We start from the raw sequence: 17,876 nt of genomic DNA on the forward strand, positions 1-17,876 counted from the left end.
GAGGAATATTACATAGCTATCAAAAAGGATGAGATCATGCCATTTGAGACAACATGGGTGGACCTAGAGGGTATTATGCTAAATGAAACAACTCAGACTGAAAAAGGCAAATACCATATGATTTCACTCGTAAATGGAATCTAAAATAAATGAATAGACAAACAAAAAGCAATCAGAACTATATATACAGAGAATAAACTGATGGTTACCAGAGGGAGAGGTGAGTGAGGTTTGGAGCAAAATGGTTAAAAGGGAGAGGGAGATACAGACCTCCAGTTATGGCATGAGTAAGTCAGGGAAATAAAAAGTAGAGCATAAGGAATACAGTCAGTGATATTGTAATGGCAATATAATGGCTGAACATAGCATAATGTAATAAACTGGTCAAATCACTAAGTTGTACACCTGAAACAAATGTAACATTGTGTGTCAACTATACTCAGTTAACAACAACAACAAAATGTTAAAACTCCAGCTATAGGTCAAACATTTATAAAATCTCAAATGAAATCTAGTGATACTGTTTTTAAAATGCTATCTACATCAAAAATTGGGATAAAGATTTTAACTTTCTTTTAGGGCACTCCTGATCTTTTAATATGTGGGCCAAAGAAGCCAATTTCCTGTCATCCTTTTCCTTCTCATTCACTGTCCACTATCTGCCCTATGTAGCCCATGACTCCCTAAACTAACATTCACATTGCAGCTCTTATCCGGAAACATCCTTTCTTCTCTTGTCTGAAAATAACCTACTTAGATTTTTGAGTCTCTGTCAAATGTTTCATACTTTGGGGGAAAAGCTGATTTTTTCCAATAAAAAATGTAAAGGTCTTTTTAAGGTATCCATATAAAACTCTGACAATATTCATTATATTGTACATTGTATTATAAAATGTTTTTAGTGGTCTGTCTTTTCCAGTGCAGTTTGAGAGGCTCATTAACAGAGATATGTCTTTAATTTTTGTACACACCATGTCTGCTCAAAGGGTTATCTATTTGAATCAATCAATCAATCAAGAGTGTCTGCTATATCACTACAGTGAATTATACCTGTGATTTGCATGAGGGCACTGACCCTATGTCTTTTCTTCATCACTGTTTAATGCCCCCCACCCCAGAGAGCACTTATTCTGTGATATAACATTGATATCTTTATGCATAAACCAATTACTTATACTCCTTTTGTTTTGTCCTTGGATGATTTTTTAGACTTTGCCTCAGTTATAATACAGGTTTTGTTTTTCTAATTTCAAAGGTATACATGAGTATATAATACCTTTAGTTTTTTTTTAATTTAAATCTTTGCATTTTTTTCTCTTTTATTTTATTTTATTTATTTATTTTTTTAATTTTTTATTTTTTATAAACATATATTTTTATCCCCAGGGGTACAGGTCTGTGAATCACCAGGTATACACACTTCACAGCACTCACCAAAGCACATCCCCTCCCCAATGTCCATAATCCCACCCCCTTCTCCCAAACCCCCTCCCCCCAGCAACCCTCAGTTTGTTTTGTGAGATTAAGAGTCACTTTTGGTTTGTCTCCCTCCCAATCCCATCTTGTTTCATTGATTCTTCTCCTACCCACTTAAGCCCCCATGTTGCATCACCACTTCCTCATATCAGGGAGATCATATGATAGTTGTCTTTCTCTGCTTGACTTATTTCACTAAGCATGACACGCTCTAGTTCCATCCATGTTGTCGCAAATGGCAAGATTTCATTTCTTTTGATGGCTGCATAGTATTCCATTGTGTATATATACCACTTCTTCTTGATCCATTCATCTGTTGATGGACATCTAGGTTCTTTCCATAGTTTGGCTATTGCGGACATTGCTGCTATAAACATTCGGGTGCATGTGCCCCTTTGGATCACTACGTTTGTATCTTTAGGGTAAATACCCAATAGTGCAATTGCTGGGTCATAGGGCAGTTCTATTTTCAACATTTTGAGGAACCTCCATGCTGTTTTCCAGAGTGGCTGCACCAGCTTGCATTCCCACCAACAGTGTAGGAGGGTTCCCCTTTCTCCGCATCCTTGCCAGCATCTGTCATTTCCTGACTTGTTTATTTTAGCCATTCTGACTGGTGTGAGGTGATATCTCATTGTGGTTTTGATTTGTATTTCCCTGATGCCGAGTGATATGGAGCACTTTTTCATGTGTCTGTTGGCCATCTGGATGTCTTCTTTGCAGAAATGTCTGCTCATGTCCTCTGCCCATTTCTTGATTGGATTATTTGTTCTTTGGGTGTTGAGTTTGCTAAGTTCTTTATAGATTCTGGACACTAGTCCTTTATCTGATATGTCGTTTGCAAATACCTTCTCCCATTCTGTCAGTTGTCTTTTGATTTTGTTAACTGTTTCCTTTGCTGTGCAAAAGCTTTTGATCTTGATGAAATCCCAATAGTTCATTAATTTAGTTTTTATAATGTATAGCTATATATTATGTTTGCCTCAGAAATGCCTTATAAAAACTCTAGCACATTTTACCGGTCTATACATCCAGAATAGTCCTAATACAAGTTTATAGAATGAGAGATAGAAATAATCTACAAGCAATGTAAAATAAATAAAATAAATGTTAGTTATGGTGAGTGCTGTGAAATACGTAAGCCTGATGATTAACAGACCTGTACTCCTGGGGCAAACAATACAGTATATGTTAATAAAAAAAAAATACAAAATACAAAAATAATAATAATAATAAAATAAAGAAGTGTTAGAGATCAGTTCTCTACTTTGAGCAGTGTATCACTTAACAAAGGAATCTATTTCCTAAAAGCTATGAATGAATGCAAAATATAATTCCTAAAAGTAAGAATCCTAATTGAATGAATAACTGACATTGGGTCCTTGCTTAAAATTTCTTGCTTGGGGGAGACTCTAGCTAGATTTTGTACCAAGCAAAACAGAAGTTATTTCTAAAATTCTATAACTAGGGGCACCTGGATGGCTCAGTGGGTTAAACCTCTGCCTTCGGCTCAGGTCATGATCTCAGGGTCCTGGGAGCCCCGCATGGGGCTCTCTGCTCAGTGGGGAGCCTGCTTCCTCCTCCTCTCTCTCTCTCTCTGCCTGCCTCTCCACCTACTTGAGATTGAAATAAATAATATCTTTTTAAAAAAAAGTAAAATTCTATAACTAAAAATAATAAAGAAATAACCATGAGGGCTACGAACAGGTTCTGTTCACCCTTTGACATCAAGATCATTAAAAAAAAAAAAAAAAAAAAAAAACAGTTTTCTTCAAATATCTGATGCTACTTCCTTCAGTGGCATTATTGGCAAAAATGTTTTCATTTAGTTTTACAATTTGCAAAAATGCTTTCCTAATAAGAAAACTACTTTCATTTCTCAGACCTTGTGACCACAAGAAAATAGATTGCTGTAACAAAATGTGCTGCAATGTTATGTTAAACTTCCCTTTCATGTCAGGACATGCTAAACTTGAAGTTATTATCAAACACAATGAGAGAAACAAAAATCGCAAAAGGCACAGGTAATTCAGTGCATCAACATTGGGTTTGGATAATGTGCTTTTATAACAGCCAAACAAAATTCTAGTATTTCTGATAATGGCTCTGGAAATTGGGACCTATATATAAATGTCCCTTTCTTCTAGAATTTTGCTTTCATTCACCAGAATTATAAATTGTGGGCATTCTGGTTACTTTTATTTTTGTGTGCTGGGGAAAGGGGCTGATGCCTCAAACTCATCTGTGAGATCAAACTAATACAGTGAAACTCTGGCACCTTAAGTGATGTAGAGAGGGTCTGCTATTTTGTTTGCTGAAGGCATCCAAAGCTTCTGGAAATGCAGTAAACTGGAAAAGACCTATATGGAATTATTCTCCACTTAGGGCTAGAGCAAAATAATATGGTTCTGTATAATGGAAGGTCCTAGGAAGAAAGAAAAAAAAAATCTGTTCAAACACCTGCCCACTTCTATCAGTAGGTAAAACCAAGATGATAATGGCCTCCAGTTCTTTAAATAATGTATTGTAACTTACTCTGCTGGAATGCTCTGAAAATGTAGTCTAAAGACTTTCTTAATAGTCCACAGGAGCAATAATAGAACTAAAATAATTTAAGATGTTTTCTATGTGCTTTATCTAAGAACAGGACTAAAAGTGAACTTGGTTTAACTAAATAAATGGTATGCCAGCCACCCTTTTTATTTCCTATTTGTTTCCTCCTTCTTTCTTTTCCCACCAACTTTGCATCTCCCTATGATTTAATTAGATTTTTATGCACTCTTTCAGAAAGGGTTTACATTCTAAAGGATTAAATTAAACCACAGGCCTAACTGAGGAAATCACTTACTGGCAAAATGCACATAATAAAAAAAATTTCAAATGGGGTTTAATATAAATTGAGTCAGAAATAGAGTTTGTATATTTAAAAATCAAATAACACTTTAGTTATGCTAAGATTTAAACAATCTGAATAGAGTTCTCAGCATTTTAGAAAAATGAAAACAACCCAAAAAACTCAGGAGGGAAGAGAGAAACTGTTTCAAAGTTGGATTCTTTTTTTTTTTTTTGTTCAAATGAGAGCTAAAGTCCAACAACATATTCTCAAAAGTATAAAAATCTCAAAAAACCAAGATAAGCAATTGCCTATTTTTGCTAATTTTTGTTAATGGGGAAATACCCTTCTGACCAGAGTTTTGACACCAGCAGATTCTTATATTATTATTTGTGTATTCATTCATTCATTCATTCATGCATTCATTCATTCATCCATTCATTCATTTTTTTTTAAAGATTTTATTTATTTATTTGATAGACAGAGATTACAAGTAGGCAGAGAGTCAGGCAGAGAGAGAGGGGGAAGCAGGCTCCCTGCTGAGCAGAAAGCCTGATGCGGGGCTCCATCCCAGGGTCCTGGGATCATGACCTGAACTGAAAGCAGAGGCTTTAACCCACTGAGCCACCCAGGCACCCCCCATTCATTCATTTTAACCATCACCATCACCACTGCCGCTAGTCACTTACTCTGATGATCGAATGTGGTAGAGATTGAAATTCTTCTGTTCAATTAAAAAAAAAAATCATTTCTTGGAAGACAGTGGTCATAACTTAAAATTGTTTTAAAGTAAGTGTATCAATCCCTTCTTCCAGTTTGTGTCTGCTGTAAGTGGAAGAACTGAGATGGGAAAGTGGTGAGCCATTGACTTCCTCTGTCTCCCCCTGCTTGACTTCTATTCCTCCTCTCCCCTTCCCTAGGGGTCCTGGTTCCTCCAGGTTGAAGAGAGAAAGATGAGAAAAAAGGGATTTTCCTTGTGTCTTAGCATTGCTTATTTCAGTCCCTAGGGAACTTATTTATTTTTTTATTTTTTTTTTAATTTATTTTTTTCCCCTAGGGAATTTTTAAAGCTACTTTGTTCTGGTCTCAGTTCATGCTCTTATAGATGCTTTTTGTGGGCTTTGGAGTCACACTAGAAACATTTCATGCATTCCCATTGAAAGATGATGTAGAATTTTTGTGAAACCCTTTATAGTTCTTGTCTATTCTTGGGATTTGTATTATTCATCCTTTTGTTGGGATCTCATTCTTTTTCTGAACAGCCACTAGGGAAGGATTTGAATTAACTCTTGGGCAACTTTTTTCCACTGTGCTGTTCACATCTGACCCTCAAGAAAACAAAAATATCCTTGCCCCTACTAGCAGTAGAAAAGAAGCTCCCAAAGCAAATTAAAAAAAAAAAAAAATGTTTTCTTCTGATGCCTCAGGTCAATATCCACATCCTTTCTCATTTATTTTCTTTACTAAGACTAGTCCTTTCTGTTCTTCAAGCAACATGTAGGATTCTTAAACCATTTCTCATCTGGCTTGAGCTAAAGAGGAAGCAATACCTGTGTGTGGTGAAACAGAGCACATTTTCTCCAAATTCCTGCACTCCATTTCCAATATTCCAATACTCTGGTTGCTTCCACTTTGACTACTATACATGGGCAAGGTATGGGAGGGGCTGCTTTTGTTTGTTATTCACTAGTTCTACATTGATGGTCTACCAGGACATTTTTCAATCTAAAATATTTGCTACATTTGTTATGCTTGTTGGTGCTATTGTTTTGGACCATTATGTGTTGTTTGACTATGAGGCAAATTTTCACCTTTACAATCAATTGTGAACTTAAATCACGTTCTAGAAAATCAACTCATTTCATCCTTACATTCATATTATAATAATTCCATGCCTCCTATTGATTTATTTAACCAACACATGTAATAGACACTATTGTCAACAGGGTTTTCAATCTAAAAGCTATTGAACACGTAAAATAAAAATGAGACAAACAGGGTAGGGTATGCTATAAAATTATTTATGTAGCTGGACCTGCTCTGGGGACCAGAGAGGATTTGTTAAAAAAAAAAAAAAAATAAGTGCTAAAGCTGGGAATGAAGAACAAGTAGAGAACAGAGGTATTATGAAAGTGAAAATAACATATATGAAAGCATTAAAGGAAGAATAGTTACAGCACATTCAAGAAAGGGGGGAAATATTTTGTAAACAAAGTATCAAGAATAAGAAATGTTCAAGGGGCTGGGTGGCTCAGTGAGTTAAGCATCTGCCTTCAGCGCAGGTCATGATCCTGGGGTCATGAAATCCAACCTCAGCAGGGAGACTACTTCTCCCTGTCCCTCTGCCCTCCCCTTCTTTTCTCTCACCCTCTGCCCCTCCCCTCTTCTCCATCTCCCTCTGCCCTGCCCTCTCCACTCCTGCTTTCTCTCTCAAATAAATAAATGAAATCTTAAAAAAAAAATAAGAAATGTACCAAGACATAAGCTAAGAAATAAGTAGCAACCGCACTACTTAAACCTTTCTCTAAAATACATAGATACATACATTAAGGATTTAATTTTCATTAAAAGGCAACACAAAACTATTAAAGTGTTTTAAATTAGGAGATGACAATCAGATTTGTGTTCCTAAAATACCACTCTAGCTTCAAGGCATATGTCACCTAAAAGGAAGAACAGGCAGTCCCTACTTGGGTTTTTGCAGAGGAGAAGGAGAAAGATCAGATTTAACTAGACTTGGTGCTTGACTGTACATGAAGTCTAAGAGAAAAGGACTCATTTATGACCATTAGGAAAGTCATCCAATCAATAAGCCCTGGAGAAAAAAAAAGAAAACAAAACAACAGCAACAACAACAACAAAACAAGTTACCTTACTTACAGAATCACAAAACAAGTTACCTTACTTACAGAATCATAGATTTTATCAAAGGGATCCTAAAAATCACTGAGTCTGATGCCCTCTTTTTAACGAAGAAAAATGTATCTCCTTCTCCATTCAAGTATCTTGTGAAATTTCACTTTCTTCACCTTGTTCACTAGAAAACTTTCTATTTCCTGAGGATAGTGCTTCCTTTACAGCCCTCTCAAGTGATAGCTGTGTTCTCTCATACCTCCTATAGCAAATTGTCCTCTCTAAATATCCCACCACCCCGCCTCCCTACAAACACTTAGCTTAGCAGTCATTATCTGTTGCTGTAGAAGTAATTTATCAACTGCCCTCTCACTCTGTGAAGATTATTTCTGAACTAACATCAATTTCTCCATTATTAACTTTGTTTTGCTTTTCTGGTAACCTCAATATCAACATAGAATGGACTTCTGAGTGATTTGATCCCTTCCAATGATCTTGTTCTCTATTCCTATATTTTTTCATTAACGTAAGTACAATTGCTCTAAAATCTCACTTTTAAGTACCTCCATTCCAAACTGTATTACCAAACTGTATTACCATTAAGACCTCAAAGAAGTTTACATGTTTTGGAAACTTTTTTAAGACTTTATTTTTAAAATGATTTTAGATTTATAACAAAATTGAGAGGGAGGTACACAGATTTCCCATATACCCCCTACCCCTACATAGGCATAAACTCCCCATTATCAATATTACTCATTGAAATGATACATTTTGTACCAGTATGAATATGTATTGACACATCATTATAATGCCATACAGAGTATTTAGACTGGCCTATAAAGCTTTTGTGTTCTGCTTATTCACCTTCCCTCCTCCACTCGCCTCCCCTGTCTCCCTCATGATAATCACCAATCTTTTCATTGTGTCCCTAGTTTTGTCTTTTCCAGAATCACAAAGTAACAATAACATACAATAACATTTGTGTTTTCCAGTCATACAATAACATTTCTAGGATCATACAATAACATCATAACAATAACAATACATACATACAATAACATTGTATGTTATACAATAACATTCAATAACATTGGCTTCTTCTATTTACTAATATGCACTTCAGGTTTATCTATGTCTCATTTCTCATTTTTTAAAGTGCAGAATAATATTCCAATGTCTGGATATACCATAGTTTACTTTTCGATTCACCTAATGAAAGGATGTTTCAGTTGCTTCCAAGTTTGGACAACTATAAAAAAAAAAAAAAAAGTTGCTATAAACATCTCTTTGCAGGTGTCTGTGTGGACATGAGTTTTTAACTCCTTTGTATAAAGACCAAGGAGCACAGTTGCTAGATTATATGACAAGAGTACATTTAGTTTTGTAAAAACACACAAAATTGTCTTCCAAAGTAGCTGTACCATTTTCATTCACACAACCAATGAATGAGAGTTCTTGTTGTTCTACATCCTTGTCAACATTTGGTGTTGTCAGTGTTCCAGATTTTGGCCCTTCTAAGAGGTGCATAGAGGTATCTCATTGTTGTTTTAATTTGCATTTCACTGATAACATATGATGTGAAGCATCTTTTCTGTATATGTACTTTAGTGAGGTGTCAAAGTTTTTGACCCATTTTTAATTGGGTTGTCTATTTTCTTATGGTTGAGTTTTAAGGGTTTTTTTTTATATATTGTGGATAATCATCTTTTATCGGATGTGGCTTTTGCAAATATTTTCTCCCTGCCTATTTCTTGTCTTCTAATTCAATTGTTTTGGAAATTTCTGTTACTTAAATTGAAAGAATTAAAAAAAAAAAAAAAAGTAAAGCTTAAATGAGAAAATTAAGAATGTGAGAATGGATTATCTAGAAATGCACCACCTCATATATATATATATTTGTGACTTAGATATCTATATCTATATCTATCTATGTATATATATAAAGCCACTGGCTTTGCTCTCTCAATATCTCTCTCTTCCTATATCTATCTATAGATAGATATCTATCTATATGGCCACTACCATATTTTATGCACTATCTATAGATAGATATAGGAAGAGAGAGATATTGAGAGAGCAAAGCCAGTGGCTAAGCCTTGAGAATTCACATTATGCCACCCTACATCATTCACACTATGTCTAGCAGAGCATAGATGGAGTAGACACACCACAGAGGATTCAAGTAAAGAAAGTCCTCCCCTGAATTCTTTGCTTTTTTTTTTAATAAGAAGATAATACAGAGATCACCCAGGACACTATTTCATAATGGGAAATTCCTGATTTTAAAAATGGCTTTATAGAAAGGAGTACCTCTGGGGTTGTTAGGAGGCAGGTATCATTTTATTCTTATGCAGAGTTAACTCACTCTTGTTAGGCCAGCTCTTGCTAAGCTCCTAAAAAGGAATGGAATGATTCTCCAGGGCCATCTGAACTTTGAGTTTAATTTTAGCTATTATAATCACAGCAATCAAAATAGTTTGAAAGCAATTTTGATGCACCTACGTTACACTAAGTAGTATATTAAAAGAGAAAATATCAAGCTTATTTCTAATACTTAATTTTACAAAGCTGAAAATACAGTAGAATATTAAAAAGAAAATATCAAGGTTATTTCAAATACTAAATTTTACAAGACTGAGAATACAATAGAATATGAGGACTTTAGAGATTTCCCATGACAGGCTTCCTCATATAAAACTGAACTTCATCTAAAAAGTAAAGAAAAAATGCTTAAGTTAAATCAGTTTAAGCATCATTCTTTGATATAGCTGCAAGTTAATTACCAAAAAGAAGTAAAAGGTATGGGGAGATGCACAAGATTGCTAAGGAAAATCATATTACGTTTTATAGTTTCCAATAAATATGATTTTATATAAAATGCAATAGAGAAAAGTGTAAAAACATCTTCTGCCATTCTAATAAAAATGAGTCTAACATTTTTTACTAAGAAATTTGAAGGCTTATTTTAAATATATTTTATATACATTGTTTAATAAGCAAAATTATTTTTCTACATTTTAATACTTTCAACATGTCTGAAATTTTGTTCATATTTAACCACAATCATATAAATTAAACTGAAAATAGAAAAAAGTTTAAAGAAGTACAAAAATATGTTTCTTTAAGGATTCAGTACAAAGCATGTTTATAATTAGGCCAGAATGTGTTCAACTTTAGATCTATATGAACTTTACTTATACTCCTTTAAGGTCTATAACCTAAACAAAGAAACTATTTCATTTATTTACGCAGTCTCCTGTAGTAGAGTTCTCAAATAGAAATAGTAAAGCCTTCAATCTAAAGATGCCTCAAAGAATTCATTGCTCAAATAAAAAATATTCTTTGGCTTTCAGTCCCCAAAAATGTGTTCTCCATGTAAGAACAATGAAGTGTTTAACAAACTTCTTTATTCTAGAACTTTTTAAAAAGATTTTATTTATTTATTCAAGAGTTCACGTACGTGTGCTCATTCACACACACACACACACACACACACACACACACACGAGCATGGCAGGAATGGCAGAGGGAGAGAGACAAACAGACTCCCCTCAGAGCAGGGAGCTTAATGCGGGGTTGAGGGCCCAATCCCAGGACCCGGGAATCATGATCTGGGTTGAAGGCAGACACTTCGACTGAGTCACCTAGGGGACCCTTAGAACTTTCCAAAGGTATACACATTCTAAAGATATTTTTAATCTACAAGAGGGATATATTGTGGCAGTATTTTACCAGACACATTTACTAGAGAACTCATTAAATAACATCTCTCAGGGTATGTGTTTCAAAGAAAATACTTCGGCAAGTGGCACTCAGGCGTTACTTCTTATGTCAAATACTCTTTTTGCTCCAATCTCTCCCTCACTTCCTTCAGCCAGCAGTTTGCCTCATGTATTTGTGTGCCATAAACTACCATAGTCTGTTTTGTTTTGTTTTGTTATTTTAAGAGGAGATGGTTCTCTCTAGAGGCACATAGTGCACTTTTGACCCCACTCATATCCTTTTACTTTCTTTGAGAAAGCAATTAGCTTGATGCCTCCCTCAATTATGCTCCCTGGCAATTCCATCTTACCAGGATGGAAATAATTGTATTTTCATTGATTCCTGGACTCACGGCTAAGATTGAGACTATCGTAGTAAAATAGTCAGTCAATAATCTGGATTGCATATGTAAAGAACAAATTCAAGATTTTTCAATGCATATTATAAAACTCATAAGTGTCCAGTGTCAGAGACTATTATAATGTAAATGAATCAGTGAAAATTACATTTCAAGCCAAATATATTTCCTTTATGGCCACTACCATATTTTATGCACTAAATTATAAATTGTGTGCAATACATTTTACAGGCAGTCCCTGATAGTAGCCCAGTGGAATTAAATTGGGTTTAGAGTACATCAACTTTGCGTAGCTCAATTCAAGTTGACTTTTAACCCACTTGAAGGACTAAAGATGTAAAAGTCTATGGATGTAGCTCTATCTGTGTTCTTATTTTGGATATGCCAGAACCTTCTTGCATCTATATATTCTGATGCTTGCCCATTTGCATCTACTCTCCTGAGCAAGCAGCCTGCTATCCATTTCCCCACCCCTTTATTATTTATTTGTTTATTTTTTGCAGCTTCCGGGATTACAGGGTCAACAGTGTCTCCTCTGATTAAGTGGCTGCTCCACTCTAAACTCCTTTGATATACATTAGGATATACACCCTCTCCCAATTTTAGAGAGGCATTGAGAATCCGTACATACTGCCTATGCTGATAACTGTAAACAAAAATTACATTTTATTTTGCTGGCTAACAAGAACTTTGCCTGGGTTTTTAGATGAGTTTTTGAGCCCAGGGCACAAACACATAAATGTTTTCATGAAAGCTTATACATCAAAATCATTGCTTTGGGTCTAAGACGAATTTCTCAACATTTCCCCAACATGTCTTATAAGTCAACTTAGAGGAGAGCAATATAGGAAAAATTATAGAAAGGCAGTCATAAGAGGCTCTTAAAGAACCCGATTTACTTGTATTTTAAGTCAAAATTTTGTTCAAACATGTCTTCTCTACAAAAAGGTTTCTCAGACCCAGAGAGAAACCCTCTTACTCCATGCAGTAGAAACCAACAATAGTCAAATGTGGTATAAGGACTTAGACCAGGACATCTTATTTTTATTACGGTTAATGCTAAAGAATTTTTTTAATCTTATAATCATTGGTGAAAAAAATAGCTATACAAGAAAATCATTGCATGAAGGAGAACCTGAAATGAGTCTCACTAGCTTGGATGACAACAAATACAAAGCTAGTGTGAACGTACTAAAGAACACACAAAAAAGAATGTGCTTATGCAATGACTGGCCCCATGTGATGCTGCTAGCTGTAATGGTAGTAATGGAGCTTGTTGTTATGGTAATCATTAAAGTCACCTATCTAAAAGGAAATGAGAAAACAAATTATTATTAGTTAGGATATTAAGGAAATTTAGTAGGGAAGAAGATATAGTACCAACTGTCTTAATCATCTTTCAGTATATTAAGATAAAAAATATTAATACAGTTACTTGAAGACAGATTTCAGTGTATGCAATAGCTATCATCACACTCTGATTTTTCTGTTCCCTGGAATTTCCCATACTATGAATTGAGCTATGGCAGTAGAAATCATTGTCATCTGTACTTAATACTGCATACGAACAGCTAAATATAAATAAACAGGGCTTATGGAAGGATTAGTTGTAAACTCTGTTCTAGAGAATAAAGATGCAGTATGTTAAATATCAAAAGTAAAAGACTGATCAGCATGACAAGAAAAACTACGATAAAAGAAAGGCACTAAAAATTTGAAAAAAGTATAGAGAAAAAAATACTAATATAATAAAATAATTAAATGTAATGCAGAGGTGCAGGCAAGGCTAGGCTATTCTTAGACATGTTGCTTTGCAACTTGTTCTTATTCCGACTTTGCTGAAGTACCATTTAAAGACAATAAAATGCACTCATCACAAGTGTGCCATTTGATCAGATTTAACACCAGGAATTCCAATACATTCCAATGAATGTACGGACCATCAAAATCAAGGTGAAGATAATGACTTTTACTCCCAAAATTTCTCTTGTGACTCCCTTACCATCAGCTGACCATATTCCCATCCCAAGTAACCCTGGTATACTATATGTCATTAGATATTAATTTCACCTTTCATAGAACTTCATATTAACAGAATTATGCAATAAATGCTTTTTGTCTGGCTTCTTTTGTTCAACATATTTCTCATATTTGGTTTGTTATTGTTGTTATGAATCAATTGTTTGTTCTTTTTTTAATCGCTGAGCAGAATTCCAGTGTATGGCCATCCCACAGTTTGTTGATCCTTTCACTGGTGAAAGACATTTGTAGAATTTCCAATTTGGGGCTAATAGAAATAAAGCTGTTACTGATGCTAATGTCAGAGTTTATTCATGTCGTGAGAGGGTCAATTATAGGGCATATTTTTACATTTTTCTTAAATAACTGGAAGTGTAATTCTATTCCTGGACTCACTATTCTGTCCATTTGGTCCAATCATCTATCCTGATGTTTCACCACACTTTCTCAATTACTGTAGTTTTGCAATAAATTCTAATATAAGGTCATGTAAGTCCTCAATCTGTGTTCTTTTTCAAAATTGTTTTGGCTTTTCTAGGCCTCTGTATATTCTTTTAAAGTTGATATACAGTTTATCAATCCCCTACCCCACCAAGAAAGCCTGATGGGATTTTGATTGGGAGTACATTGGATCTATAGATCAATTCAGGTAGAATTGACTTTAAACAATATGAGTCTTTTAAGGCATAACTATATCTTTCCATTCATTTAGTTAATTAACTTTTATAACTCTCTGTACATATCTTGGTTAAATTTATTCCTAAACAACTCATGTTTTTTAATGTTATTTTAGATGGTCTATTTTCATTTTATTTCCCTGATTTTGATCACTAGTGTATGGACATACAATTAATTTTTTTTAAGTTTTATTTAGATTCTATTTACTTAACATATAGTATAATAGTGGTTTCAGCAGTAGAACTTAGTAGTTCATTACTTACATATAACATCCAGTGCTCATCACAACAAGGGCCTTCCTTAATACCCATCGTCCACTTAGCACATTCCCCACCCTCCTCCCCTCCAGCAACTCTCAGTTTTTTCAGTATAGTTGAGCCTCTTATAGTTTGCCTCTTTTTTTTTTTTCTTCCTTACTTCCTCTGGGTTCATCTGTTTTGTTTCTTAAATTTCACATATGAATAAAATCATGGGATTTGTCTTTCTCTGACTTATTTCACTTGGCATAATACACTCTAGCTTCATCCACATCATTGCAAATGGCAAGATTTCATTCTTTTTGATGGCTGAGTAACAAACATTCCATGGACATACAATGAATTTTTATGCTTTGACATTGTATTCCAGTTGCTATCAATGCTGGTAGCTATTTGGGAGATTGTTTAGGATTTTCTAAATGTGCAGTCATCTTATTCATCTGTCTTCCTCTTTATCTGCTTTTCCTTATTTTTCTTGCCATACTGTATGGAGTAGGTGCCCAAATAAAATGTTACGTAGAAGTAGAGAGATTCAAAGTCCATGTCTTTTTTTCTAACTAAGGCGAATATCATTGATGATAGCTAAATACTTCTCATAACATCTTTTAAAAGTCCGAGAAGAAATGCCTGGCTGGCTCAGTCAGTTGAGTGTCTGACTCAGGACTTGATCTCAGGGTCATAAGATAGGGCCCTGTGTCAAGCTACATGCTGAGCCGGGAGCCTGCTTATACTGTCTTTTTCTTGCATATAGCTGGATTCTATTTTCTAATATATTTGGGGAATTTTTACTTCTTTATTTCTGAAGGATATTGGCGTATAGGTTTAAAACAATAATGACTTTATAAGGTTTTAATATCAAGTAATACTAGCCTCATAAAATAAGTTGGAAAACATTCATAATATCCTTTATTTTATGAATAAGATTGTGTAATATTAAATGTTTAAGAGAATCCACCAATAAAGGCATCTCTAGCTGGGGTTTTCCTTTGTGAGATGAATTTCTATTAAAATTTCAATTCTTCAAGCATTTGGATTTTCTATTTATTTTTATGTCAGTTTTGATAGTGTCTCTTTAATGGAATTTGTCCACTTAATCTAAGTTGCATACCTTATTGTTGTATAAGTTTTATAACTAACAAATTTATAAGTGTCCTGTATAAGCTCCACTCAAATCTTTGCAATTTAACACTCAGGAACTAATAAGAAATTAAAAAAAAAATATTGACTGAGTTTTTACTATACTATTTTATTTTTTTAATTAAGGTATCATGTATTATTTGCTTCAGGGGTACAGATCTAATGAATCATCAGTCTTACACAATTCACAGCACTCACCATAGCACATACCCTCCCCAATGTCCATAATACAGCCACCCTACTCCTTCCCTGCCACCTTATTCCCCCTACCCCCCAGCAACCCTCAGTTTGTTTCCTGAAATTAAGAGTCTCTTATGACTTGTCCCCCTCCCCAGCCCCATTTTGTTTCATTTTGAAAATATATGTCTTGTGCCTCACTGAACAAGATTATGTTTGGAACTTTAAGAATATTTCAATAAGAATTTTTAAGTATTTTTCTCCTTCTAGAAAATTATGTTTAATCTAACATATATGATCATTTTATACTCATTTCATCAATAATTTAATAATTTAAGTACTATTTTATATAAAGAAATACTTAGAACATAATAGTTTTTTCCTTAGTTATATTAAGAAATATTATTTAGAAAACCCTGAGGGAAAAGAAAACTAATATTTCACAGTATCCACATTAAACCAGCTCCAAGTTTCACTGCTTTAAAAGTAAATGATAGGCACTCGTTATTTTTCAAAGCATCAAAGAAGAATTTATTAGTATTTTTCAGAGAGGAACTGAACTCCAGAATAGAACAAAAGTAAACAATTGTTAATGACCACAAATATTTATTCTTTGGAATTCTGTATTTTCTCATTAATGAAATAGGAGAATTTGTTTCTTGTCTCACAGCAACATAACTGCCTCAGAAGTGAAAACTTCATATAATCATAAGTCCCAAGAAGTTTAGTAATTCATCTTCATGTATGCATAAGTAATCTATTTTCTGGAACTATTTTATTACTCTACTACTTATTTTATTACTTATATTTAATGGGTACAGGTGTATAATTTGCCTCCTTAGGTAGATTATAGTTTCAGGGATAGAGACGAATAGTATAGTCCTTTGTCAAGTACTAGCAATACTATTTAAAAGAGTATTGTCAGATCGATCTAAGATGGCGACTGTGGAACCGGAAACCACCCCTACTCCTAATCCCCCGCCTACAGAAGAAGAGAAAACAGAATCTAATCAGGAGGTTGCTAACCCAGAACACTATATTAAACATCCTTTACAGAACAGATGGGCACTCTGGTTTTTTAAAAATGATAAAAGCAAAACTTGGCAAGCAAACCTTCGGCTGATCTCTAAGTTTGATACTGTTGAAGACTTTTGGGCTCTGTACAACCACATCCAGTTGTCTAGTAATTTAATGCCTGGCTGTGACTACTCACTTTTTAAGGATGGTATTGAGCCTATGTGGGAAGATGAGAAAAACAAACGAGGAGGACGATGGCTAATTACATTGAACAAGCAGCAGAGACGAAGTGACCTGGATCGCTTTTGGCTAGAGACACTGCTGTGCCTTATTGGAGAATCTTTTGATGACTACAGTGATGATGTATGTGGAGCTGTTGTTAATGTTAGAGCTAAAGGTGATAAGATAGCAATATGGACTACTGAATGTGAAAACAGAGAGGCTGTTACACATATAGGGAGGGTATACAAGGAAAGGTTAGGACTTCCTCCAAAGATAGTGATTGGTTATCAGTCCCATGCAGACACAGCTACTAAGAGCGGCTCCACCACTAAAAATAGGTTTGTTGTTTAAGAAGACACCTTCTGAGTATTCTCATAGGAGACTGCGTCAAGCAATCGAGATTTGGGAGCTGAACCAAAGCCTCTTCAAAAGCAGAGTGGACTGCATTTAAATTAGATTTCCATCTAAATGTTGCTAAGATATAAGAGAAGTCTCATTCGCCTTTGTCTTGTACTTCTGTGTTCATATTTTTTTTTTTTAAATTTTGGCTAGAGTGTCCACTATCCCAATCAAAGAATTACAGTACACATCATCCCCAGAATCCATAAGTGTGTTCCTGGCCCACTCTGTAATAGCTTAGTAGAATTACCATTACAAACACATTTTACCTATCCACAATATTCAAAAAAGAACTTGCATTTCTATACCTTACAGGAAAAAAATTTTGTTTATGTTCCATTGTATGCAGGAGCATATTTTGCTGGTTTGAAAGAGTATGATGCATACAGTTTTCTAGCAATTTTCTTTGTTTCTTTTTACAGCATTGTCTTTGCTGTACTCTTGCTGATGGCTGCTAGATTTTAATTTATTTGTTTCCCTACTTGATTCTGATTTCAGTTTTTCATTTGTTTTGCTTTTGTTTTTTTTCCTCATGTAACATTGGTGAAGGATCCAGGAATATGACACAAAGGTGGAATAAACATTAATTTTGTGCAAAAAAAAAAAAAAAAAAAAAGAGTATTGGGACTTTAGCCAACTTAATCTCTATAAACCTCAATTTCCTCATCTGTAATATGAACTTAAA

The 17,876-nt window shown here is 34.5% G+C and overlaps 1 protein-coding gene across 1 annotated transcript; it reads left to right on the forward strand.

Moving 5' to 3' along the window:
• Positions 1–16,480: 16,480 nt before the first annotated feature.
• LOC101682662 (eukaryotic translation initiation factor 4E) lies at positions 16,481–17,366 on the forward strand. The gene has a single exon (XM_045082963.1). The coding sequence runs from the start codon at positions 16,490–16,492 to the stop codon at positions 17,141–17,143; it is 654 nt and encodes a 217-aa protein (XP_044938898.1). The 5' UTR covers positions 16,481–16,489; the 3' UTR covers positions 17,144–17,366.
• Positions 17,367–17,876: the final 510 nt, after the last annotated feature.

The sequence above is a fragment of the Mustela putorius genome, unplaced genomic scaffold (assembly GCF_011764305.1).
Source record: "Mustela putorius furo isolate JIRA1106 unplaced genomic scaffold, ASM1176430v1.1 tig00000640_pilon_pilon_pilon, whole genome shotgun sequence".
NCBI lineage: Eukaryota > Metazoa > Chordata > Mammalia > Carnivora > Mustelidae > Mustela > Mustela putorius.